This window comes from Syngnathus typhle, linkage group LG13 (genome assembly GCF_033458585.1).
Source record: "Syngnathus typhle isolate RoL2023-S1 ecotype Sweden linkage group LG13, RoL_Styp_1.0, whole genome shotgun sequence".
NCBI lineage: Eukaryota > Metazoa > Chordata > Actinopteri > Syngnathiformes > Syngnathidae > Syngnathus > Syngnathus typhle.
In genome coordinates, this window is record NC_083750.1 from 529,932 (window position 1) to 554,185 (window position 24,254).

At 42.8% G+C, this 24,254-nt stretch overlaps 1 protein-coding gene across 5 annotated transcripts; it reads right to left on the reverse strand.

Annotated features, from left to right (window-relative positions):
* Positions 1–7,312: 7,312 nt before the first annotated feature.
* Positions 7,313–24,231, reverse strand: fggy (FGGY carbohydrate kinase domain containing). Of its 5 annotated transcripts, none has more exons than XM_061294741.1 (16): positions 24,145–24,231; positions 15,642–15,857; positions 15,183–15,294; positions 14,925–15,076; positions 14,680–14,768; positions 14,431–14,546; positions 12,328–12,456; positions 12,088–12,191; positions 11,896–12,003; positions 11,579–11,640; positions 11,272–11,434; positions 11,013–11,087; positions 10,766–10,886; positions 10,257–10,351; positions 8,330–8,391; positions 7,313–8,215 (listed from the first exon to the last, which is right to left on the reverse strand). In XM_061294741.1, exons 1-16 carry the CDS (start codon positions 24,175–24,177, stop codon positions 8,122–8,124), a joined length of 1,731 nt encoding a protein of 576 aa, XP_061150725.1. In that variant the 5' UTR covers positions 24,178–24,231; the 3' UTR covers positions 7,313–8,121. The 5 variants fall into 5 exon arrangements, with proteins under 5 accessions (XP_061150725.1, XP_061150726.1, XP_061150727.1 ...); XM_061294742.1 differs by lacking the exon at positions 24,145–24,231 and adding an exon at positions 16,079–16,449 and having other exon boundaries at positions 15,642–15,851; XM_061294743.1 differs by lacking the exon at positions 24,145–24,231 and adding an exon at positions 16,079–16,449.
* Positions 24,232–24,254: the final 23 nt, after the last annotated feature.

The following is a 24,254-nucleotide window of genomic DNA, read 5'->3' on the forward strand; positions in this document are numbered from 1 at the left end:
AGCTTTAGGACTCTCGGACCACTGTCTAGTCCATCTGATTCCGGCCTACAGGCAGAAACTAAAAACTTCTAAGCCTGTGGTGAGGACTGTGAGGAAGTGGACAGTGGAGTCAAGGCAGGACCTCCAAGCCTGCTTTGACTGCACCGATTGGGGAGCTTTCGAAGCTGCAACTTCAGACTTGCATGAACTCACTGACACTGTCACATCATACATCAGTTTTTGTGAGGATCTGTGTGTGCAGACTAAGACCTTCTGCACGTACAACAACGACAAACCTTGGTTTACACCGAACCTCAGGAGGCTGCGCAAAGTCAAGGAGGAGGCCTACAGGAGCGGCGACCGTGAGCTGTTCAGGCAGACCAGAAACACACTGAACCGAGAGGTCAGGAAAGCCAGGAGGTGTTACGGGGAGAACCTGAAGAGACACCTCTCTGCCAATCCTGATCCCTCAACGGTGTGGAAAGGTCTGCAGAGCATCACGGGCTACAAGAAACGAACCCCCTGTCCTGTAGAGAGCCCAAGGCTGGCTAACCAGCTAAACAAGTTCTACTGCAGGTTTGATCGGTCCTCCCACACAACAGGACCTCCTGCAGCACAATCTACATACTCACCTCTCCAAACAACTGCTCTGTTCACACCTCTATCCTCGTTGTCACCCACTCACTCTCTTGCAGAGACCGCGCCCGCACTCCAGGTCCGCGAGGAGGAAGTGCGCCAGATGTTCCGGAGACAAAAGACCAGGAAGGCACCGGGCCCAGACGGCGTGTCACCTTCCTGCTTGAAAGTCTGCGCTGAGCAGCTGGCGCCCACTTTTGCACGGATCTTCAACCGTTCTCTGGAGCTGTGTGAGGTGCCCTCGTGTTTCAAGAGCTCCACCATCGTTCCAGTGGCCAAGAATCCCGCCATCACAGGTTTGAATGACTACAGACCCGTCGCACTGACATCTGTGGTCATGAAATCGTTCGAGAGGTTAGTGCTGAACCACCTGAAGGAGGTCACGGGCCCCCTGCCTGACCCCCTCCAGTTTGCCTACCGGGCAAACAGGTCAGTGGATGATGCGGTCAACATGGGACTGCACTACATCCTGCACCACCTGGACACCCCAGGAACGTACACCAGGATCCTGTTTGTGGACTTCAGCTTGGCGTTCAACACCATCGCCCCTGACATCCTCCAACAGAAGCTCATCCAGCTTGCGGTGCCTGCCTCCACCTGTCAGTGGATCACCAGCTTCCTGACCAACAGGAGACAGCGTGTGAGGCTGGGGGGCATCACATCTGACACCCGGACTACCAACACTGGAGCCCCTCAGGGGTGCGTCCTCTCCCCACTGCTCTTCTCTCTCTACACCAATGATTTCTCCTCAGGTGACTCTCCTGTGAAGCTCCTGAAGTATGCAGATGACACCACTCTCATCGGACTGATCCAGGACGGTGATGAGACTGCTTACAGACAGGAGGTGGAGCGGCTGGTCCACTGGTGCAGTCAAAACCATCTGGAGCTGAACCCGCTCAAGACCGTGGAGATGGATATAATCAATCTGTCTGTCTCCTCTGGGATAGTGCCAACAGCCTTTAAAACCGCTATCATTAAACCGTTACTTAAGCGACCAAATCTTGACCCGGACTGTCTCAGTAATTATAGGCGAGTTTCAAACCTCCCATTCATAGCAAAACTTCTTGAAAAAGTAGTAGCGCAGCAGCTTATTGATTACATGGTCGCCAATAATCGATATGACACTTTTCAGTCTGGTTTTAGAGCTAATCATTCCACTGAGACAGCACTTGCTAAAGTGACTAACGATCTCCTGATAGCTATGGATTCAAACACTTCGTCTGTACTGTTACTACTCGATCTTAGTGCTGCCTTCGACACTGTAGACTTAGATATTTTATTAGGGCGTCTTAAAAGTTGTGTTGGTATTTCAGGGTCAGCACTAGGCTGGTTCCATTCCTATCTATCAAACAGGACGCACCGAGTGGTCCATGGCAATGCGTCCTCGGAGCTCTATAATGTTACGTGTGGTGTCCCACAGGGATCGGTTCTCGGACCAATTCTTTTTAATATTTATATGATTCCGCTTGGCGACATAATACGTAAATATAATATTAGATTTCAATGCTATGCGGATGACACCCAATTATATATGCCGTTATCGATGACAGATCCGCGGGATTGTTGTAATCTTGAGGCGTGCCTTGCGGAGATCAAGCAATGGATGTCTTTCAACTTCCTTTGTCTTAACCCAGATAAAACTGAGATGTTGATAATTGGGCCAACTCGTTATCAACACTTATTCAAGGAAACCGCTATAACTATAGATAACCGTACTATCACTCAAAGCGATACTGTAACTAATCTCGGGGTAATATTTGACCAAACTCTCTCCTTTCAAAAGCACATTAAGAATATAACCAGAATTGCGTTTTTTCACCGTCGTAATATTGCAAAGATTCGTCCGATCCTCTCGACCGGTGATGCAGAAACTATTATTCATGCGTTCGTCACGTCGCGCCTGGACTACTGTAATGTACTATTATCGGGTCTTCCTAAGTCCCGCATCAAAAGTCTACAGTTAGTACAAAATGCTGCTGCAAGGCTGCTCTCTCGGGCAAGAAAATTTGATCACATTACTCCAATACTAGCCAACTTACATTGGCTCCCGGTCCATTTAAGATGTGATTTCAAGGTTCTTCTATTAACCTATAAATCACTGCATGGCTTAGCGCCTTCATATCTCGTCGACCTAGTTGTTCCTTATGTTCCGTCTCGTAACCTTCGTTCGCAAAACGCTACCCTTTTAGTGGCACCGAGGGCCAAGAAAATGTCTGCAGGCTCTAGAGCATTTTCTATTCGGGCTCCAGAGCTTTGGAATGCCCTACCAATGGATATTAGAACTGCTACCTCAGTAGAAACATTTAAGACACGTCTAAAGACACATTTCTATGACATGGCCTTTAACTAACCTGTAGTGGCCGATTCGGCTGGAGTTTGTTTTCTCTCCCTCTCCACTCCCTCCCTCCCCGGCCGGGGAGGTGGTTAGGTGGCACCCATGCTGACAGCGGCTATCTGGATTCTCGTGGGTTAATTCAGGATGGGGGAACTGCAGCTCAACCTCCTCGTAGACACTGCCAGGACAATTGAGGGCTCCTTCGGCAGCCCTCTGCTCTGACATGGACATCCACTTTTTATTTCATTGATGTTCATGTTGTATCATTTGTGCCCTCTCTGCATCCATTCCAACCTGGTGATCCTGAAAGGGGGATCCTTCCATCTGTGGTCCCTTCTCAAGGTTTCTTATTTTCCCCCAGTAGGGGTTTTTAAGTTTTTCCTTGCCCTTTTGGGAGCTTAAGATCAGGGGATGCTTTGAGAATAATTGTCAATTTCTGTCTATGTGAAGCCCTTTGAGACTGCTTGTGATTTAGGGCTATACAAATAAACTTGACTTGACTTGACATGACAGTGGATTTCAGGCGAGACCCTTCACCACTTTTACCCCTCACTATCCGCAGTAATACTATTCTCTCCACAGACACCTTCAAGTTCCTGGGAACCACAATCTCTTGGGACCTGAAATGGACCGGCCACATAGACTCTGTTCGGAAGAAGGCCCAGCAGAGGCTGTACTTCCTGAGACAGCTCAAGAAGTTCAACCTGCCGCGAGAGCTTCTGAAGACCTTCTACACTGCCATCATCCAGTCTGTCCTCTGCACCTCCATCACTGTCTGGTTTGGATCGGCCTCCAAACAAGACAAGCACAGAGTACAACGGATAATCAGAAGTGCAGAAAAGATCATTGGAATCAACCTCCCATCTATCCAAGACTTGTACCTGTCCAGGACCAGGAATCGGGCAAGGAACATCTCTACAGACCCTTCTCACCCAGGTTGCAGTCTGTTTGAACTACTCCCCTCCGGACGGCGTTATAGAGCTCGGTACGCCAAAACCAGCAGACACAGCTTCTTCCCCCAGGCTGTTGCTCTGATGAACTCACACCACTCATAGAGTCTCAGAGACATTACTGTGCAATAACATCCTGCTCTTCACACCTTTTTGAATTTGTCTACACTGTTTTTGCCATTATTCACATGTCCTGAATGTTGTTAGTCACCTAAATGTTGAACAGAGGGTGTGTTTTTACCGAAGTCAAATTCCTTGTTTGGCACGCTCAAACATGGCGAATAAAAACTCTTGAATCTTGAATAAGAACTCTCAGCTGCATCATCGAATGGGATGCCACTGTGCACCCAGAATTCTTTTCCAAATCTTAATTGAATGGTGGTCTCATCACTTTTTATTTTTCCATTTTTTGTCTCTTGAATTTGTTTTCTTCTCTCTTGTGAAGCTTTCAACCACATTCTAGCACAATTCAACTCTCTCTTTCCTTTTCTTTTTCAGTCCCTTTGTCGTCCTATCTACACTCTCCTCCAAAACATCAACCACTATCTTCCACACTTCAACTTCCCTTCTACTCCATACTTTTTCTTCCACTTCGGCATGTATTGCATACAATTAAGACATTTACTCGCCATGAACTTCTCATCTTCTTCAAGAGCTAGAGATTTACCGTTCTTATTTTCCATCTTAATTTGGTATTTCTTTTTCAGGTTTATACAATTTTGTTTTTCAAAATTTCTTCTTTCATTGAGGATCCTCAATGCAGGTTTAAATCGACCTTCCAACAAATTAAAAGCCTGTGTTATTGCCGTGGATCAATGCTAGAACTGCTATTTAGTCAATTTATCCTACCAGTCGCACACTCAACCACACAAATTTCATGCAAACAGCGTGGAAAAACAAACAAAAAAAAAGAATCTACGCCCTTCTTCAATTAAGAAAAATAAGCTGTTTTTTCTTAGCCCGTTCCTTCCACTGGGACTTGAACCCAAGCTGTTCTTTGGCCGGAAAAACGTACAAAGAAAAATCTACACTCTTCTTTGATTAACAAAAAAGAAGCTCCGTGTTTCTTAGCACGTTCCTTCCACTGGGACTCTAACCCAAGCCAGATCCCTCAGCTTGGAAAAACAGACAAAGAAGAATCTACGCACTTCTTCGATGAACGAAAAAGAAGCTCTGCTTTTCTTAGCCTGTTTCTTCCCCTGGGACATGAACCCAAGCTATCTCCCGTGCACCTTTTACGCGTTTCACCACACAATCTTTAACTTACCTGACCCCTGGTTCGTTGCACTGCCGGATCCCGTCAATCCACCTCCGTCAGACGAAGGCAGACCTAAGATGCTGGCCCAGCGAAGAAATTCTCTTCCCAGGACAGTCTTTTCCAGGTCCTCCTAAAGGACGCTGGCTTGTCGACAATGCAGCATGTCCTCCTCCGTCAGCCAGATGGCGGGTATGAGGGATCCGGGTCACGGCACCAAAATGTTAGGGTGGTGCTCACTCTAACTTATTTTGCAAAAACCACACAGAATACAAGCAAGTCATTTTAGACACCTGCAAGTGGAGAGTCTATTCATAGCTGTGCTTACAGCGATGGTCGAATGGAGGTCTGACTCAGGCCTCATCAGGTGCATATTTATTGAGAGAAACAGAGTGGGGTTGAAAGTGGGGGTGTGGGAACACAAGATGGGGTGAAGCCGCTTCCCTGCTGATCAAAGCACAGCAGGGGGCCTTTTACGACGTTCTGTAAACAAAGCAACTTTGATTGCTTCCTCTGCAGCTAGTCAATCAGCTGAAAAGATCTTAGCACTTTGGTCTACTACTTTTGTTAAGACAGGACAAGTTAGGTAAATTATTACAGGTTACATTCCAACATAATCATACGATGAAGATATTCTGCAAACCCTAACAATATTCCAGTTATTTATCACAATTATTTATTATTATAATAATAATATATATATAATATATATAATATTTATTTATTATTCACAATTGTCGTGGTGATCTTTCTGGCGATTTCTTAACTAGGCTGGATGTATTTTTTTTGTTGGCGTTGATTTCTCCGACTGCCCATAAAGGCACCACCGCGATCAGTTAGGTTAAAATGAAAAGTGCGGACATGTGAAAAAGGCGTGCGGACATGTGAAAAAGGCGGCTCTGTATGGGAGAGAAGTTGAAGAGGAATAAAAACACCCTTGAAACCAAAACTTGCCCCTCGTCGTGACTTGGAGCCGCAACAAATGTTTCGGATTTGTGTAGGGTACATTGTGACAGCAAACGAGCAGGTGATTGAGCAAGCGTCTGATACGAGAGCATTGTGTTCGTATGGCGCGTGTTTGAAGTGAACAGCAGAGGCGAAAGGAACAAGGCAAAGTGTTGTGAAATAAAATATTACCTGTAATACGCATTTTGTTATTTGCTGATTGTATTAAACTATCACATTCATTGTCAGTCAAGAAGAGAAGAGGACTATTCGCATCGGATCCATAGTGCGCCTGCGCAGTGATACTGCCTCTGTATGACGTCCAGTCCGCGATGGAGATTAAAAAACAAACAACATTTGACAATAACACAGGTTTCTGTTCCTGTTTTTGGTAATGTCACCCTGTCTTTTTGTTCCACGTCTTTGTCGGTCAGTCCTGTTGTTGGTTTTGTTAGAGAGTTATGTTAGTTTACCAAGTCTGTGTTTTGAGTTCCTCCAATGAACCCTGGTCCAAGCTGCACTTGGTCGCCCTGCTCCTTTCCACATTCCATCCGTGACAAGATTTTCTTCAAAAATTGTTGTACCAAGATTTTCTTAAAAAAAAAAAATAAATAAATAAATTAAAAAAAAATTTTTTAAAATGGTACCCATGTATCAGGGCTGTGGACTCGGTTGGATTTTTGCACCTAGTCCGAGTCTGAGTCCGGCCTCTTGACCATGAGTCCGAGTCCGGCTGTCCATTTTTTCTGTTAATTCATGTGACTGCTTAGTCTTTATTCAAGGCTAATTTAGATCAAAATCTAAATAATTACAACAGTTTTGTGATGGCTTTGTCTTTATTAAACATATAAACGAATACAATAAACAGATACTTTAAAGTTTTAATCATTAATTACACCATTAGAGCTCAGACATATATCTAAACACAAATAATTAGTGACGACCCCTTATTTGGAAAGCGAAAAACCCATGTCGTACGGCGTCAGCACTATGTTGTTTTCAATAAAAACATGAAGAACTCACGTTTGCGTCAGTCAATTTTAATTTTTACAAAGGATTATTCTCATTTGATGTATTTAAATTCATCCGCGTTCTGCCATTGAAGCGGGGTGCATTCAAAGACCAGTCGTACAGACGGAACACTCATTCACTTTACCAAAATGCAACAATATACCGTTTTTTTCCATGTATAATGCGCCCCCATGTCCATGTATAATACGCACCCAAATTTTGACTCCTACTTAAGTCCGTGAACGTAAAATTATTTCAGAAAAAAGATCATCTTTGGGAACAACCGGATGTTATTCTGCCGGTCAGTATCACTGCGCATGCGCTAGCAACCTCAATAGCAAAGAAATGTTTCGGATTTGTGTAGGGTACATTGTGACAGCAAACGAGCAGGTGATCGAGCAAGCGTCTGATACGAGAGCATTGTGTTCGTATGGAGCGTGTTTGAAGTGAACAGCAGAGAAGAAAGCGCATCTGTAATGGCGGCCTCCGTATCATATCCGGATTTAAAAAAATTAAAATAAAAAAAAAATATATATTTTTTTGGTACCCATGTATAATGTGCACCCCAGATTTTAGGACAATAAATTAGTTACATTTTGCGCATTATACATGAAAAAAAACGGTAATTGTGATCATCATTCATCCATCCATCCATTTTATTTTATTACTCAGGTATTTTCAAAGCAAATTAATATTGTTCCATTTATTAATTTGCTTTAACAGCGCAATATAATTAAAAGCTGACACGATAGCAATGTCAAACGTGTTCATTTAAGAAAAAGCCACACACGTTTTGTGATTAAATCTTTCATAACGAGATTGATTTGAGTGAATTGATTTTACAATTTTTTCCCTCCTTCCCACCATCTGTCACTTTGCTTGGGACAAAAGGAGCCTTCAGAACTGAAATTTCTTCTCAATTATTCATTCAAGAGGAAAGTTCATTTGTTTGCAGATTTCTTTATATCCAGGTTAAGTACATTTCCATATGTACTTTTTTTTACTTTTACTTATAGAGTTGTCCCAAAAGTGTTCATGAGGGCTTGGTACTCCCTCTGGTGGGCAACAAGGCACCGGAACACTTGGTACTTTCTTTGGTAAAATCTGCAAAAGAGATGATATTTATTCCATGTTTGATGGTTGCAATTATTTTATATTTGTTGAATCACTTAACTGACTAATAAGGAAGAAAATCATGATGTCCAAGTTCCACCTTACCTCTGAAGGCTGTGATCAGGCTCAACAACTTTTCCCACTTTAGCCATTTTCACCATCGCCTCCTAAAGTAATAATGAACAACAAATCATTGTATGCACTTTCAGGCCCAAACATGATCCAGTTGGAGAAAGAATCGGGCTACAGTGCTTAAGCCTCTCTCGTGACTTATGCAGAGCACGGGCACCCCTGCAGTCTAAAGCTGCACAATCCGGCGGGCGGATCAGAAGAAACAACTGTTTGCTGCACTCGCCTTTGGTAGAGGGGCTTGACAGGTGCAGCCTAGTCCAAATAATAATGTCTTATTTTTAGTGTATCTGGCTTAAAGGCTCATCATTCTCTGGTGGTATGAGATCTGTTGCTGGAAGATCACAGGGATGATAATTTGACCAGGCAAAAAGATTACCGTATTTTCCGCCCTATTAGGCGCACCGGGGTATAAGGCGCACCTTCAATGAACGGCCCATTTTAAAACTTTGTCCATATATAAGGCGCACCGGCCTATAAGGCGCATAAAATAGAAGCTTTACTGCAACAAACTGAGGTTGACTAGGGTTACGGTATGCACCCACTAGCCAATAACCAACGAGCCCTCTGTAAACAATCGCGTTTCTCAAACGATCTCCTATAAAATGATTGGAACTGACTAAAGTTCAATCTAATGCATTGGTACTACTTACCTATGTTTCCCTTCCATATCGATCCGTAGATTTACTCGAAACATGAACAGAGCAGCCTATTTTGACATGAAATAGCCTCGCGCGTATAGCAGCTATCGTTATAGCATTAGCCATCCGCAAAAACCCATGACCCTCAGCTCGCAATCTCCCATGAGCCTCAGCAAAGTGTAAACAATCGCGTCTCTCAAACGAGCTCCTATAAAATGATCAGAACTGACTAAAGTTCGATCTAACGCATTGGTACTACTTACCTATGTTTCCCTTCCATATCGATCCGTAGATTTACTCGAAACATTAACAGAGCAGCCTATTTTGACATGAAATAGCCTCGCGCGTATAGCAGCTATCGTTATAGCATTAGCCATCCGCAAAAACCCATGAGCCTCAGCAAAGTGTAAACAATCGCGTCTCTCAAACGAGCTCCTATAAAATGATCAGAACTGACTAAAGTTCGATCTAACGCATTGGTACTACTTACCTATGTTTCCCTTCCATATCGATCCGTAGATTTACTCGAAACATTAACGGAGCAGCCTATTTTGAAATGAAATAGCCTCGCGGGTACAACAGCTATTCGGAGACGCCCCCTGACTACAGTTACCGTAATGCTGGGAGGCGATGCGACCTTGTAATTTACTAGTCGTACTAAAACGTACTAAAACATTTTGGCAGAGCACTGTGTACAACCAGTATGGATCAACAAATTCATCACTTGATCCATATATAAGGCGCACCGGACTATAAGGCGCACTGTTGACCTTAGATAAAAAATTAGGTTTTTAGGTGCGCCTTTTAGGGCGGATAAAACGGTAGTCAGCATCTTGGGTCATAAACACACAGAAATCTGACTTTCTTCTGTGGGGGTAAAAAGTGAAATAATGCAATGTGCTACAGTGACGTGCGGTGAGGTTCACGACTGGGGAGGCCCTGACGTTTGGTTAAAAATTATTCAAAATTATTGAAATTAAAAGGGGCGGGCTGGCTCCCTTGCCTCCTCTGACCCCACGTCCCTGATGTGCTATAATATTTGTGTTTTGTGTAGTGTTAATGAAGTGACGAATCAGCGCTTCAGAGAGTGAGTGAGTGAGTGAGTGAGTGAGTGAGTGAGTGAGTGAGTGAGTGAGTGAGTGAGTGAGTGAGTGCGTGAGTGCGTGAGTGCGTGAGTGCGTGAGTGCGTGAGTGCGTGCGTGCGTGCGTGCGTGCGTGCGTGCGTGCGTGCGTGCGTGCGTGCGTGCGTGCGTTCGTTCCACCTGTATAGTGCCATGGTCATGGGATGCACACGCTCCAAGAATTGCTGTTCCTACCAATACAGCCTCGGTCTGTTCAGGCAACACCACAGGCAACCCTTAAAGTGACCAAATTATTTAAATAACAGTATTTAGTACCATGAAAATTTAGCAGGAAATCATGCTCAAGTCCATATTTGCTGTGGACTGAAAACATTTAGATTACACATCTAAAGACAAATATGAGACAAGCGACCTGGATCTGATAAACTCTGACGACACCACATTTTGTTACAATTTTTCCAGTTTGTCATTTCAGCAAGTTCTATTTTGTTTTATCTTGCTATATTGATTATTGGAACAACACACAGCGTTGCTCAGTTTCAATTTTTAAACTGACTATGAGGACGAGAGCAAAACTGAAGGAACCGTCTCAATACTTTTAGAGTGCTGTGCACGTTTATTTTGTGATACAAATAGTTGCTGTTTCCAAATACAAAACCATGTCATGGTCTCTTGTTTGCACTTTGTACCTGTTGCGTTGGCATGAGTCTGCACAAACAAGCTGTTCTTGCTCAATCCTCCACATAAAAAAATGGTCTTAATGTCATGGCCAGCTTCTTTCATGGCCTCCAGTATATGCAGAGTACCAAGCTGAAAATAGAAAAGGATACAGTGCGAAAACAAGGAAATACAATAAAAAAATCGTTACTCGTCAAATGGTACGCGAAGGTCTCAGCGTCGGTCATGTGAAACAAACAAAAAAAGCAGTGGACTGACCGCCAGAGCTTGTATGGTCACCAAGTAGAGTAAAGCCAAATCATCCAGAGTTTGAGAAAGAGACAATCCCACCACCTGTAAAAGGGTCATCACTCCATTACACACAATTAAACAGTTGTGGAGCCTCTAAGGTTGAACACAATCTGTTCCAAACTGCTAGTTGCTAGGTGATGAAAATCAGACTGAATTCCAATTCTTTCTGGCTTTGCAATGGCTTGTGTGCATTGCACGAGTAAGGCCCAAAATAATTTGGACTCACCATGCCCCTTAGAGTGGGGTCAGCCAATGGTGACCTGTTCCCATGAAAGTCTGGCCACACGTGAAGACTCGAGCCTAGCAAATCAACGGCTGAACACGATGAAGCCATTAGATGTAGGTGGCTGTTCAGGTAGCTGTAGATGCCCCCACCTGAGGTATAACAACTGAGAAAAAGAAAAATATCCCAAAAATTCATTTGGGATTATGGTAGAAGTTGCTTTCGTCTTGCTTCATTATCATATTACCATGTGTTGGCTAACGTGTTTCAGATATTTTTGAAGAGCCAAATCCTCAAATCATCGACTAACCTCTGGCGCACCTTTTCCTGGAGCTGCGTGTAAGCGACATGACCGTTCACCATGTGGTCAATCTGGAGGAGAAAGTTTGTGTCAGGAGAACGTCACATGATGACAATAAGAAATGCAAACATTGGATGCATGATTTTCTGTTTAAAAAAATAAATAAAATCACCTAGCTAACATCCAATTATGAGTAAAATAGTGTTTAACCTTATCTACTATCGGATTTTGTCGGACAGGATACATTGCAGTGGAATTTATCTGCTGGGCTCAATGAATGACTAATTCAAGGACATTCAAGGAGCGACACAGCAGAATAGACTGACCAGACGTCCCGCAACACTCTGTCCTCCCTCGTTAAGCCACAAATCCGGTACCATGGCAGACAAGTAGGGACCCCACACTCCTGGCACAAACAGCGGCTGCTCACTGATCTGGTGAAAGTAAAAAATGTCAAAAATAAACATAAAAATGAAAGGTTTAAAAGAAACGACATCAACGGAGTAACACGGACTCACCGCCATGTGACATGATGATGTCCCGCAGATCATGGCCATGCGCGTGGTGATCGGCTGGTTCTCACATGGCAGTCGAAAGCCTTTTACGTCTGCTCCAATCATACCTGGAGAAACAAAGCCAGTGACTCATCATAGAACAACGATCCATATGTCACGAAATTGTTAGGTGTCGCGTTATTGTTTTGGTCTACAGTTGTAGAAAAACAACAAGAAGAAATAAATGTGTTCAGCATGAGATACCAAGGCCACCAGCATGAGCGTCAAGAAGCGAAGCCCCCACAGCAGTTCCTGGATCTAGACCCAAATCTGCTGCTGCACCCTGAGTCAGCCCATCCCCAAGAGAACTACCGGGAGAACACGTCATGCTGCCTGGAAGACAAACAATCAATTATTTAACTAGAAATCAAACTACCGTTTTTTTCCATGTATAATGCGCCCCCGTGTATAATACGCACCCTAAAAATGGCATGTTGATGCTGGAAAAAAGCCTGTACCCATGTATATTACGCACCCAATTTTTTTAAAAGATTTTTTAAAAATATTTTTACATTTTTTTCTTTTTTTAAGTCCCAATGATCGTCACACGCGCAGGGAGGCAATGGGTCCCATTTTTATAGTCTTTGGTATGGTCTTAACTAAGCTGGATGTAATTTCTTTTGATGGCGTTGATTTCTCCGACTGCCCGTAAAGGCACCACCGCGATCAGTGCGCACATGTGAAAAAGGCGTGCGGATGTGAAAAAGGCGGCTCTGTATGGGAGAGACGTTGAAGAGGAATAAAAACACCCTTAGAAACCAAAACTTTCCCCTCGTCATGACTCAGAGCCGCAACAAATGTTTCGGATTTGTGTAGGGTACATTGTGACAGCAAGCGAACAGGTGATCGAGCAAGCGTCTGATACGAGAGCATTGCGGTCGTATGGAGCGTGTTTGAAGTGAACAGCAGAGACGAAAGGAACAAGGCAAAGTGTTGTGAAATAAAATATTACCTGTAATACGCATTTTGTTATTTGCTGATTGAAACTGCTAATTAAACTGTGAATTGAAACTAATAGGAAGAAAACAACTCTCCCTCTTTATATAGCTGACGTGTCTTGTGCATCCGTTCTGCGCATCGGATCCATAGTGCGCATGCGCAGTCATACTGCCTCCGTATGACGTCCGGTCCGCGATGGAGATTAAAAAACAAACAATATTTGACAATAACACACCATCAAGGATTGCACCATCGCATCAAACGATGTGTCGTCAATTATGAATTTTACTGACTAAGTGTGTTGGGCAGGATGGCTGAATGTGATGCGCGATTGACAACAAACAAGAAGAAAGGTGATTTCAAGTTTGATTTCGAGGGAGATTTGTCATGTCTCGTCCCCAGTTTTGCTATGTGTCTAGGTTGCCATAGTTTCTGTTGGTGTCGCCCCTCCCTTCCTGTGTCACCTCAATCAATGTAACGTGTTTTGTATTTACCGTTTTTTTCCGTGTATAGTGCGCCCCCATGTATAATACGCACCCTAAAAATGGCATGCTGATGCTGGAAAAAAGCCTGTACCCATGTATAATACGCACCCAATTTTTATGAATTTTTTTTTATGAAATTTTTTTTTTTTTTAAGTCCCAATGATCGTCACACACGCAGGGAGGCAATGGGTCCCATTTTTATAGTCTTTGGTATGGTCTTAACTAGGCTGGATGTAATTTTTTTTGTTGGCGTTGATTTCTCCGACTGCCCATAAACGCACCACCGCGCTCCGTGCGCGCACGGGAAAGAGGCGTGCGGACGTGAAAAAGGCGGCTCTGTATGGGAGAGACGTTGAAGAGGAATAAAAACACCCTTGGAAACCAAAACTTGGTGATTTCAAGTTTCATTTCGAGGGACATTTGTCACGTCTCGTCCCCAGTTTTGCTATGTGTCTAGGTTGCCATAGTTTCTGTTCGCGTCGCCCCTCTCTTCCTGTGTCACCTCAATCGATGTAACGTGTTTTGTATTTAAGTCCTGTCTGCCCCTCGCTCACCGTCGGATCATTGCATGTGTTACTGTCATGATGTCTGTTTGCTTTCTGTTCCTGTCTTTGGTAATGTCACCCTGTCTTTTTGTTCCACGTCTTTGTCGGTCAGTCCTGTTGTTGGTTTTGTTGTACCACGACTTTCTTAAAAAAAAAAAAAAAATGTAAAAAGAAAATAATTTAAAAAAAAATTGTACCCATGTATAATGCGCACCCCAGATTTTAGGACAATAAATTAGTTAAATTTTGCGCATTATACAAGGAAAAAAACGGTAACTTCAAATAAATACAAAAAACTGGACAGTTTTATTGTTGATATTATACTTTTTTTAATGTACCTATTTTGGAAAAGTTGTTTTGAGTCAGATCCTCCAATCCTATTGAAGTCCAAAAACTCACATCCCAACCCTCAGGGGGACAATATGTCCATTTACATACCAGAGTACAAAGGGATCTGTTAAACCAAAAAGAAAGTAGAAAGAGCATCTGCAGCTTTTCCATAAAAGTAGAATTTCCCCAGCACAGGATTAGTAAAGGCTTATTACATGAATCAATTCCATCATAATTATATCTGTGTATATACAAACCTGGTCAATGAGCCAGTGGCCTTCCATGAAAGAAAGTCTGACAGGTCAAAAAAGTGAGCAGCTTTGTTCCAGCAATTTTCCCAAAGGTTCTGCAGAAGTGGGAAGACAAATATTGTTAAAAGGCACAACACAAGTGTGCGATTACAAGCATGAAGAAATCTGCGCATCAAGAACAAATGCTCACGTGTGGGAGAAAAGAGAATTTCACAAAAAATACTCAACTAAATCATTGCACTTCTGCTCACCTCTTTGAGCCAGAGTAATTTAGGTGGTTGCATCTCAGGTGACATGACACCTCCAACCCTACTTAGGACGCTGTGGCCTGCGCTTGTGATACGAGCAGCTTGCTCAGCAGCACGATGGTCCATCCACATCACCACATTTCTCAGATTGTCTCCTAGATGACGAGGAAAGACACTCACTGCGGTTGTTATTGTTGTCTTGCCATATTAGGATGGATGATGACATGACATTCGACGCATGATGGGGTGAAATAACGTTACCATCCTGATTAACTGCTACAGGCTGGAAGCTTTGGTCCAACACCACAAGGGAGCAGGTAGCATCAAAACCGACCCCTCTCACCTGTTTCTTGTTCACACCCAGTGTCACTTTCTGACCAAAACAGACAAAATTGTCAGTTGGATGAATGACCAAGAGTATCAAAATATTATGATTAATTTATTTCAGTATTTATTTAATTTGACTTTATTTCGCTATTTATATTTTTCATTATTGATCTAAAAGGTATTTATTTCAATATTTTGGGTGATTTCAACCTATAATTAACTATTTTATATTTATTTCACAATTTGTTTTTAATTTCATTTCGGCATACTTGCTCGTGTTCCTCTTTGCGTCGTGAATTAACACTATTATTGAATCCCACTCTTCATACAATTGATCTAGTCTATTTCGCACCTCTTTATTAGTCATCCTCGTATTGCAATCCTCGCTCCTACCTTGACAACGGAGCAGCATTTCTCCCAAATCTCAGAAGAAGACTGTACATAATGGTCACTGTGAGGTTCCCAGATGGTAATGGGCTCCTGAGCAGAGGTCTTCAAATGACCGTCTCTGGTCACGAGAGCAGCCCTCACACTGGCAGTGCCCACATCCACTCCGACATAGAATACTTCAGCCGAATCAGCCATGAGGGAGGACACAGCCTTCTGCACCTCCACGTAGATTTAAGAACGGTTACATTGCAAGTGTCCACATATTAGCAAAAACGTGTAAAAACACATAACGCGTTTCTCCGCGGTACATATGTATGAATCGAGTTCTTGCAGACTAAAGAAAGGCTTTCGGTGCAGCAGCGTCAGTAGCAGATAAATTGGACGTAAGTTAGAAAGTTTAAATTATAGTTTATCCATAGACACAGCATTCCCGAACTCACCCAGTGATTGAAACTTGCTGTAGTTTTCGCCTTTTTGTTGTTCTTTTTTTATTTGCCAAAAGAAACGCACCTTCTGCTTGGGACACTCTTGGAGAACGGAACGCGGAAGAGGCCAAAAAGTAGCAATTTGCGCAGCGCATCAAGCGCTCAATCGTATTTACTTGCTGTATATTTTGTAAAATTATTTTCTACATTTCAGTGGCGGCTCTGTCACAATAATGGGACCAGCGCGGTGCAGTTGCACGGTCGGCGACGCGCTACCGTTGCGCGTTCGGTGGTGAGCTGCAGTTGTATACAGGACTGTCTCAGAAAATTAGAATATTGTGATAAAGGTCTTTATTTTCTTTAATGCAATTTAAAAACCAAAACTGTCATACATTCTAAATTCATTACAAATCAACTGAAATATTGCAAGCCTTTAATAATTTTAAAATGGCTGATTATGGCATACAGTTTAAGAAAACTCAAATATCCTATCTCAAAATATTAGAATATCATGAAAAAGTATACTCGTAGGGTATTCATTATAGGAGTGTAACGATTTATTGGCATCGATGCTAAACGTAAACATCGATTTATATCGCCGTGTTTGACCTCGGACATTAGACGCGACTTTATTTTGAAATCCAGTTCATTGTTGCTTGCTTCCTCTTTCCGGGAGCAGTGCGCCCGGCGTTGTTGTGTTGTGAGCAGAGCAGGCACGTGAAAGGGGAGTCGACAACTAGTACGCTGCTCCTGGGCTGGTGCTATGGCTAGTGTCCAAAAAGACGAGGAAATTTGCTCCCATTTAGGCTTCAAGTCATTCGTTTGGAAGCACTTTGAATTCCAAAGAAAAGATGGCTCAACCGACAAGACACGTGCAGTTTGTAAATCCTGCCATGCGGTAATAAAATATTCAGGGAGCACGAATCTTGCCGCACATTTAAAGAAAAAACACGACATCAAAGTTCAGTGTTAAAATAAGCACTTTGTATACTGCAATACTCTTGTAATTTCCTAAATAAAGAGTTTGCAGTACCTTGTTGATTTTGCGTATGAATTGTTATAAATCAGGATATTGTTCTATATTTTTTATTAAAAAAAAAAAAAAAATCGATCGTAGAGCACTATATCGCGATATATCGTGAATGAATCGCAGCAGGCTTTAAGATATCGGCAAATATTGTATCGTAGTTCTTTGTATCGATATTATATCGTATCGTGACAAAACCCGCGATTTACACCCCTAGTATTCAACTAATCACTTGAATCGTCTAATTAACTCGAAACACCTGCACGGGTTTCCTGAGCCTTGAAAAACACTCAGCTTGGTTTACTAAACTAAATCACAAGTATGGGGAAGACTGCTGATCTGACTGCTGTCCAGAGGACCATCATTGACACCCTCCATCAGGAAGGTAAGACACAAAAAGAAATTTCTCAAAGAGCAAGCTGTTCACAGAATTTGGGGGAGCTTCAAAGACAATGGACTGAAGCTGGAGTCCAGGTATCAAAAGCCACTGTTCACAGACGTGTCCGGGAAATGGCCAACAATAGCCTTATTCCCATGGTCAAGCCACTTCTGAACTCAAGACAACAGAAGAAGCGTCTGACTTGGGCTATGGAAAAGAAGCACTGGACAGTTCCAGAGTGGTCCAAAGTCCTCTTTTCAGACGAAAGCAAGTTTTGTATTTAATTTGGAAGTCAAGGCGCCAGAGCCTGGAGAGGAGCAAAATCCAAGTTGCTTGAAATCCAGTGTGAAGTTCCCACAGTCAGCGACAAGGCCGGTTCTAGGAATGCACGTAAGAGGGGGCAGTCAGAAATGTGAAGGGGGCATGTTCTTTTTTTTTACACATTTTTAACACCGTTGGTGTTTTCTTCACGGCAGTTGTTAGCTGTGTGTCCAGATCTCAACCTGGAGAAGTGGATTGCTGTCAGGCCTCTACACTAAGACCTGTCCAGCTTGGGTGTCCCACCTGAAGATTAAAGCTTCTGCTGGTATTGCTCTTAGGGTCACTGAGGCACGCAAATCCCCTGACCACAATAAGGTGGCAATCTCTCATACATATAATATGAATGTTATATTAACTATTATTTGAGTTGTCGTTAATCATTAGTTATATCACGGGTCATTACGACGAGTTTGGTGGAGTTTTTACTGCTTCTTCCAACTCCTACCACGCTGACTGTAACCCAGTGCTTCTCAATTATTTTCTGTTACGCCCCCCCCCTAGCAAGAAGAAAACTATTCGCGCCCCCCACTCCCCACCGTGACTATCCATCTCTGCATAACATTTTATCCTTAACATTAAATAAAGAAAAGACAGACATATGGTCAAACTTACAAAGAATAACTTTATCAAATCGTGTTTTAAGTCTGCAACAGAAAAGATTTTAAGTGCACCAATGCCTGAAATTAAAAAAAAAAAATCCTTGTTTAAACTGTAAACATGTTTGACCAACTAATTGCACCATTGCAAAATTAAATCAAATCAATAAATAATAGGGGTGTAAATCGCGGGTTTTGTCACGATACGATATAATATCGATATAAAGAACTACGATACGATATTTGCCGATATCTTAAAGCCTGCTGCGATTCATACACGATATATCGCGATATAGTGCTCTACGATCGATTTTTTTTTTTTTTTTTTTTTAGTAAAAAATGTATAACAATATCCTGATTTATAACAATTCATACGCAAAATCAACAAGGCACTGCAAACTCTTTATTTAGGAAATTACAAGAGTATTGTAGTATACAAATTGCTTACTTTAACACTGAACTTTGATGTCGTGTTTTTTCTTTAAATGTGCGGCGAGATTTGTGCTCCCTGAATATTTGATCACCGCATGGCAGGATTTACAAACTGCACGTGTCTTGGCCGTTGAGCCATCTTTTCTTTGGAATCCAAAGTGCTTCCAAACGAATGACTTGAAGCCTAAAGGGGAGCAAATTTCCTCGTCTTTTTGGACACTAGCCATAGCACCAGCCCAGGAGCCGCGGACTAGTTGTCCCCTCCCCTTTCACGCGCGTGCTCTGCTCACAACACAACAACGCCGGAAAGAGGAAGCAAGCAACAATGAACTGGATTTCAAAATAAAGTCGCGTCTAATGTCCGAGGTCAAACACGGCGATATAAATCGATGTTTACCTTTAGCATCGATACCAATAAATCGTAGGGCATTATATCGATTAATCGATGTGTATCGATGTATCGTTACACCCCTAATAAATAATATTCTCCAACTGTACTCACAGTGAAGCCAAGCGCTAAATACGCTTCGTCGTATTTCCTTGTCTTAGCTTTCGGCTGACTTTCTTTTGTTTCATTATCTTTGTTTCTCTCCGCTTTTCTTTTCATCCCTGTTAAAAACTTTTTCATGTTGGTGGTTATGTTGAATAACGGAGGCTATAGACGGGACGCAGTCGGAGCTTTCTGTTGACTCAACACTGCTAACCAAGGCAAACCTGTTGTCTTGTAAGTCGTAAAATGTTGCACTGTCGCAAACGTGACAGAAGTAAAATGAGAGCGCCACTGCCCCCTACTGTAGTAGATGCGCAATTACACTTTATTCTAGTACTACCAAAAAAAAAGCCTGTTTCCCAGGGTCACACGCGCCCCCCCAGGTATAGGGGCCCCACTATTTGAGAAGCACTGCTGTAACCTGACACTCTCTGGCTGCGTCTTGCCTCATTTGCATACTCACAGTGATTGGATGTTTACGGAGGGGCGGGGAGTCTTGACAGAAGGCTGTGTGAGGACACACACTGCACCGACATGAGAGAAGAGAGGGGGCTGATTAACGTGCGTTTCTATCAGCGGATTTTTCACTTCTAAAAGTTTGATTCGAGGGGGCAGGACATCTGTTTGAGGGGGCGTTGCCCCCTCTTGCCCCTGCGTAGAGCCGGCCTTGGTCAGCGATGGTTTGGGGAGCCATGTCAGCTGCTGGTGTTGGTCCACTGTGTTTCATCAAGTCCAAAGTAAATGCAGATGTTGGAATAATTTAAGTAAAGCCTTGTCCTTTACGAGTTTATGGCTTTCCTTTTATCTAGGTTCTTTCTCTTTAGTGACAGGGATGTCTTTTGATCCCTGTCAGCCATATGTATCCTTCCTGTCCTTGTGTTATCTGTGTGTTTTTGTTCCTGTAAGAGGCCTTCACTAACAATGAGCAGAGCTTATTTGCATAGGCGAAATGTTCTTATTTGGTTGAAAGAAACTTCATTCCTTTTAGTTAACTGTAGGTTTCGTTCATAGATTGTTGTTGATCAGAACTGGTTTTCTTTGTTAAGTGTTAAACACAGTTTGAAGTAATTGCGTACAAGTTATCCCATATTTTCTCAATGTTTGTTCAAGTGTTTAGGACAAGTCACTCATTGTTATTGCGTGTTAATTTACTAAGTAGATAAAGTCTAGCAAAGGTCTAGTTGCATTGTTCCACAGGAAAGCGGCAATTGAAGTTATCTGATCTCACTCGCAGACGACTCGGCCAACAACTGGAGAAGAACAGTTGGACAAACTCTGCGGGGGCCACGGGCCGACAATGAAGTGCTAATTCACACCACACCACATTCTTTTGCTAATCAGCGTTGCTACAGACACAATCTCCCCTCCCTTTAGTGTAGCAACGCCTCTGTAACCAGGGCAACCAAAACATTAAATAGAGGAGCACGTGGAGGGAGAACTCAGAATTGATGGAGATTGTAACTGAGTTTCCTCTCTCTATCGATCTCCTCGCGAGTAAACCTGTTCTGGTTCTTTTCTCTTCTTCCTTCCAGCGTGTGGTTAAATGACTGATGGTATTTAGACCTGACAGCAGATTTTAGAGCACTACATGCTTCCGTCTGCTGAAAAGCTCTATGGAGATGATTTTATTTTCCAGCATGATCTGGAACCTGCCCACAGTCCCAAAACCACCAGTAAATGGTGTACTGACCATGGCATTACTGTCCTCGATTGGCCTGCCAATTCCCCTGACCTGAACGCCATAGAGAATTTGTGGGGTATTGTGAAGAAGAAGCTGAAAGACACCAGACCCAACAATGCAAATGAGCTAAAGGCCGCTATTGAAGCATCCTGGTCATCCATAACACCTCAGCAATGTCACAGGCTGATCATCGCCTCCATGCCACGTCGCATAGGTTGCAGTAATCCGTGCAAAAAGATTACTAACCAAATACGGAGTGCATTAATGGACATTTTCAAATGTTTGATTTTGTTTTGCTGTTATAAATCTTTTTTTTTTACTTGGTCTGAGGAAAGATTCTAATATCTTGAGATAGGATATTTGAGTTTTCTTAAGATGTATGCCATAATCAGCAATATTAAAATAATAAAAGGCTTGCAATATTTCAGTTGATTTGTAATGACTCCAGAATGTATGACACTTTTGTTTTTTAAGTTGCATTACAAAAAATAAAGAACTTTTTATCAAAATATTCTAATTTTCTAACACAGTCCTGTATACTCATTACATAATAGGACAGGATCGTAAGAAAATCGGACAGACTTACGCTCACAGATTGGTACAGAGACCCATGATCAATTGACACACTGTGCTATTGCATCCCTGTCTTTGTATGAGTAGCGCGGCGTCACGTTATCCTAATTAGTCTTTCTCATACCAACCCATCAAGCTTGAAGTGAATTTTGCATGAGCAATAGCTGGTGGAATGCAATTCTTGATATCTGAATAATAAAAAAAAGAACCTTTAGACCAAGGGTCCCCAAACTTTTTCCTGTGAGGGCCACATAACCTTTCCCTTCTCTGATGGGGGGCCGGTGTCAGTTTGTAACAGAAAAAGTGTGACGATCGTAGGGGAGCTTAAAATTTTTATTGTTTTCCAGAAAGCCACACATAACCAAATAACGGTTATTTAATAACCCTTTCCAGGTTCTTTACAGAAAAAAAGTCAGGAAACAAATAACACTATTAATGAAATAAATAATAACTAAATAACCCTCTCTGAGTTCTTCACAGAAAAAACAGGAAATAAATAATAACTAAATAACTCTCTCTGGGTTCTTCATAGAAAAAAAACCATGGAACATTAATTTTCTGTTGTGCCATGCACAATCTTAACAGATAAAAGTTCAGCTCAGTTGTCAGAGCAGAAACTCTCTGACGTATATGAGCAGTCTCTTAAAGTTCTTGTGTTCCTTCCTTATGCTCCTTTTGTAAGTTCCAGTAGGCTTGTAGACACCGCTGTCTTTTTTGTTAAAGTTTGCTAGTGTCAAGTCAAAGTCTGCTTTATTGTCAACATCTTCACATGCCGAGACACACAAAGACATCGAAATTACGTTTTCCCTATCCCACGGTGACAAGACATATTACACGATAGACACACAAGTAAACAACGCAATATAAAAAACAAGAAGGCACAAACAATAAATAAGAGTAACAATAAATAATAAATAAATAGATAACACAACGAGTAAAAGCCAGTGTGCATACAGACAGTAAAAGTACAGGACGCTACGCAGAACGGGGAAGCAAGTTCAGGATCCTGACTGCCTGGAGTATGAAGCTGTTTGAGAGTCTGGTGGTGCGGGAGCGCAGGCTTCTGTACCTCTTCCCAGAGGGCAGAAGCTCGAACAAAGAGTGAGCGGGGTGACTCACATCACTCACAATCGTGGTCGCCTTGCGGGTGAGATGGGAGGTGTAAATGTCCTTCAAGGAGGGGAGCGAAGCACCAATAATCTTACCAGCCGTGTTCACTATGCGCTGCAGGGCCTTCAAGTTGTAGTCAGTGCAGCCGCCACCCCAAACAGCAATACAGCTGAAGAGGACGCTCTCAATGGTGCTGCGGTAAAATGTAGTCATGACGGCCGGAGGGGCGCTCGCTCGCCTGAGTTTCCGCAGGAAGTACAGGCGGCGCTGGGCTTTCTTTGTCAGTGATGCGGTGTTGGTGGACCAGGAGAGATCCTCACTGATGTGCACCCCCAGGAACTTGGCGCTGCTCACTCTCTCCACCACAGCACCGTCGATGGTCAGCGGCAGGTGTTGGGTGTGACCCTTGCGTCATAGTCTGGAGTAAAATTTGTTGGGGCAATTCTTAGGCGAGATCCGAGGTGTTGGTCCGTTTACCTCGATCTGTGACGGGTTGATGTTGACGTTCATGTGGCTGAACGTCACGTCGCGTACGTCGAGCCAAATTGGCCACTCTCTTTTAAACGCTCGCCACTGTGTCCACCTTGCTTTTCCTTGGGCGACTCATTTTAATGGAAGGATTCCAGGGGAAGGTTTGTGGGTGGCTTTAGCGCAAAACTGTATCTGAAAGCTCTGCGCGCGAATCACAAGAATGCTGTCGTCACAGCCCACGCTCTAAATTCGGGACTGATACAAATAGAGCGCCAGTGCCCCATGTCCGTACACGCACTTGTGAGTGTGCACCGAGCTTTCTAACACGGCTTCTGGTAGTAAATGCGCAGGCGAGCGCTTCCCCATCTACTGGGGAAACGCAGTCATTGCAGGCAAAATGATCAAAAAAATAAGTTTAATAATACAATTTGTTCAGGGTTGGCGGGCCGGATTAAACGGTCCCGTGGGCCGTATCCGGCCCGCGGGCCGTAGTTTGGTGACAATCTCAGATTTTTTGTTCGAATTCCGATTTGTTCGAGAACCGGGACGTTCGAAAACCGAGGTTTGACTGTATATATGTATATATACATAAACACGAGATTAATTTGTGCACTTGAAGTTTAGATTTCACCTTACATAATCAAGTGAGTCAAAAAGCAATTTAATTCACTTTTGTGTAATTGTTATGATTCTCTCAAAATGTTATTGTTTTCCCACATCTTACCAGTTAGGCCCGAATTGTTCCTCTTTTGATGTAGGACATTGGTTTCAATGTGATGATTTAGCTACCTTTGACTACTTAACTGGAGCAAAGTATAATTTCTTCAGTGTATAAAGATATAGTTATCCGTGTACTCACTTTTGTTAGAGGTGATTTAGACATTAATGGCTGTGTGTTGTAATACAAGCTGTCTGTGCACTTTGTAGCAAATGTAATTTCTCCACTATCACACGAAAAGATGGAAAAGCACATTTGCAATAATGCAAGGGGGTGTACTCACTTTTGTTGTCTTGCTGTGTCCGACTGCAAACATCTGTCATTGATTTTGTTTTTGTGCCAGGAATTCTGTCTTTCTCAATGCAAGCCTCTATTTACATATGTCATCATTAG

Coding starts and splice junctions, on each gene's coding strand:
- fggy (XM_061294741.1), bottom strand. CDS start 24,177: ATGTTTGCAGTCGGACACAGCAAGACAACAAAA. Junction 14,547..14,679: donor GCCACTGGCTCATTGACCAG/GTTTGTATATAC, acceptor TTGGTTTAACAG/ATCCCTTTGTACTCTGGTAT. Junction 11,435..11,578: donor CAGGAAAAGGTGCGCCAGAG/GTTAGTCGATGA, acceptor TCTTTTTCTCAG/TTGTTATACCTCAGGTGGGG.